Below are 2,020 nucleotides of genomic sequence, written 5' to 3'. Positions count from 1 at the left end.
ATGGATGTCCCCAACAACAGATCAAGTGTGTCTGAGTTCATCTTGCTGGGACTTTCCACTTCTCAAGAAATTCAAATATTCTTCTTTGCAGTCTTCTTCCTTGTCTATGTAGCCATCATAGTAGGAAACCTCCTCATTGTGATCTCTGTGATAGTTGATACGCATCTTCACTCCCCCATGTATTTCTTTCTGGCAAATTTATCATTTTTTGATTTATGTCTTTCTTCTGCTACAACTCCCAAAGTGATTGCCGACCTCCTTAGAAAACGCAAGACCATCTCCTTGTGGGGCTGCATGGTCCAGATGTTTTTTATGCACTTCTTCGGGGGTGGAGAGATGTCTCTTCTGATAGCTATGGCCATAGACAGGTATGTTGCCATATGTAAGCCCTTGCAGTATCAGACCATCATGAATCGCAGGGTGCTCATCGGGTTTCTGCTGCTCTCATGGACAATTGGGTCCCTACATACCACAAGCCAGATGGTTTTCACTATAGGTTTGCCATTCTGTGGTCCCAATATTGTGGACAGCATTTTCTGTGATCTTCCCCTGGTCATCAAGCTTGCCTGCACTGAGACCTATATCCTAGAGCTCTTGGTTACTGTAAACAGTGGACTACTGTCCCTGATCTGCTTCATTCTCCTGCTCATATCCTACATTGTCATGGTGGTCACCATTTGTCAGCACTCCTCCAGTGCATCCTCTAAGGCAGTGTCCACAGTGTCTGCTCACATCACTGTGGTCACTCTCTTCTTTGGTCCTGCTATCTTCATCTATGTTTTCCCATTCAAGAGTTACTCTGTAGATAAGTTTCTTTCTGTGTTTTACTCTATAATCACCCCTCTCCTTAATCCAATTATTTACACTCTGAGGAATCAAGAAATGAAAGCAGCCATTAAGAGACTCAGCAGCCAGCACATTGGCTCTTGGCTCACTTCCTAAAGAACGTTTATAACAACTGACTGTTTTGTGTTCTCTGCTATTGGGATTTTGATATTAAATACCAAATTTAATATTTATCAGAACAATCAAAATTAAAAATTTAAACACTATCAATTTCCTCCCTCGAAATTTGTGGAATATTAAGGTCAGTTTTATTAAAAATCTAATGGAAAATGTTCATAGCAGTAATTTATTACATAAATTAGTGTGCATTCATTACTTCCTTGTACTTTCTTATCTTAGAAGTCAGGGAAAAGACCCTGATAAATGTTTAAAATATCCAATCATATATCTTCTTACAAAAATTTTAGAGTTTTAATGGCCCAGTATGTAAAAATGGGTAAATTTAGTAAGATATCACACTATATGGTGTTTATTATCAATTTTTATTTCTAAAGTTATATTAAGTAACTTCATAGGTGTGAAAACATCCATCAATATTTGTTAACCATATGGAGTCTTCACAGAGGCACTGTGATTTGAATGGGGATAAGAATACTTTCTCACTATATAGCCTCAATATGCTAATAATCTTTAGTAGAATGTAAAAAATATGCCTAAAAATAAATGTTTCCAAAATACTTTGTGTACTCAAATAGTTTTCTAAGAATCAATATCAACACAAATATTACAGATTAAAACCATGAACTGCTTAGTGCAGCTTGCTGTACCAGAAAACATGGACACAATGATTTTCAACTGAATTCAGTCATTTATGAAACAATAAAAAAATATTTACTAGGTACCAAGCACTGTCCAAAGCAATACAGATATATGGTTGTGGTTATAGACACAGACCTGGTCCCTGCTCTGGAGAGAATATCAAAGCGAGAGATCTATGTTAGGAGTGGTTGTCTCAGAAGATCACTTTAAGGAGAGATGTTTATACCAACACATTAAGAAAGCTCTAGAATTAGACATTTGTGCGAGGAAAAGAATATTCCAGGAAAAGGCCAGTGTACATAGACATTGTGAAGTGAGAAAGAGTTTGTAAGTATTAAAAGTAAACCTTGTGAAGGAGACGGATGAATAAAAGGGAAAAGATCTATGCTGAGATTTTTTAAAAAAAATTTTTAAT

General features: G+C 36.6%; 1 protein-coding gene across 1 annotated transcript; it reads left to right on the top strand.

Annotated features, from left to right (window-relative positions):
• LOC131518183 (olfactory receptor 4K13-like) lies at nucleotides 1-942 on the top strand. Its single transcript, XM_058740777.1, has one exon. It carries the CDS (start codon nucleotides 1-3, stop codon nucleotides 940-942), a length of 942 nt encoding a protein of 313 aa, XP_058596760.1.
• The last annotated feature ends 1,078 nt before the right edge of the window (nucleotides 943-2,020 follow it).

This window comes from Neofelis nebulosa, chromosome 7 (genome assembly GCF_028018385.1).
Source record: "Neofelis nebulosa isolate mNeoNeb1 chromosome 7, mNeoNeb1.pri, whole genome shotgun sequence".
Taxonomy (NCBI): domain Eukaryota; kingdom Metazoa; phylum Chordata; class Mammalia; order Carnivora; family Felidae; genus Neofelis; species Neofelis nebulosa.
This window is presented reverse-complemented; position numbering and strand designations above follow the sequence as displayed.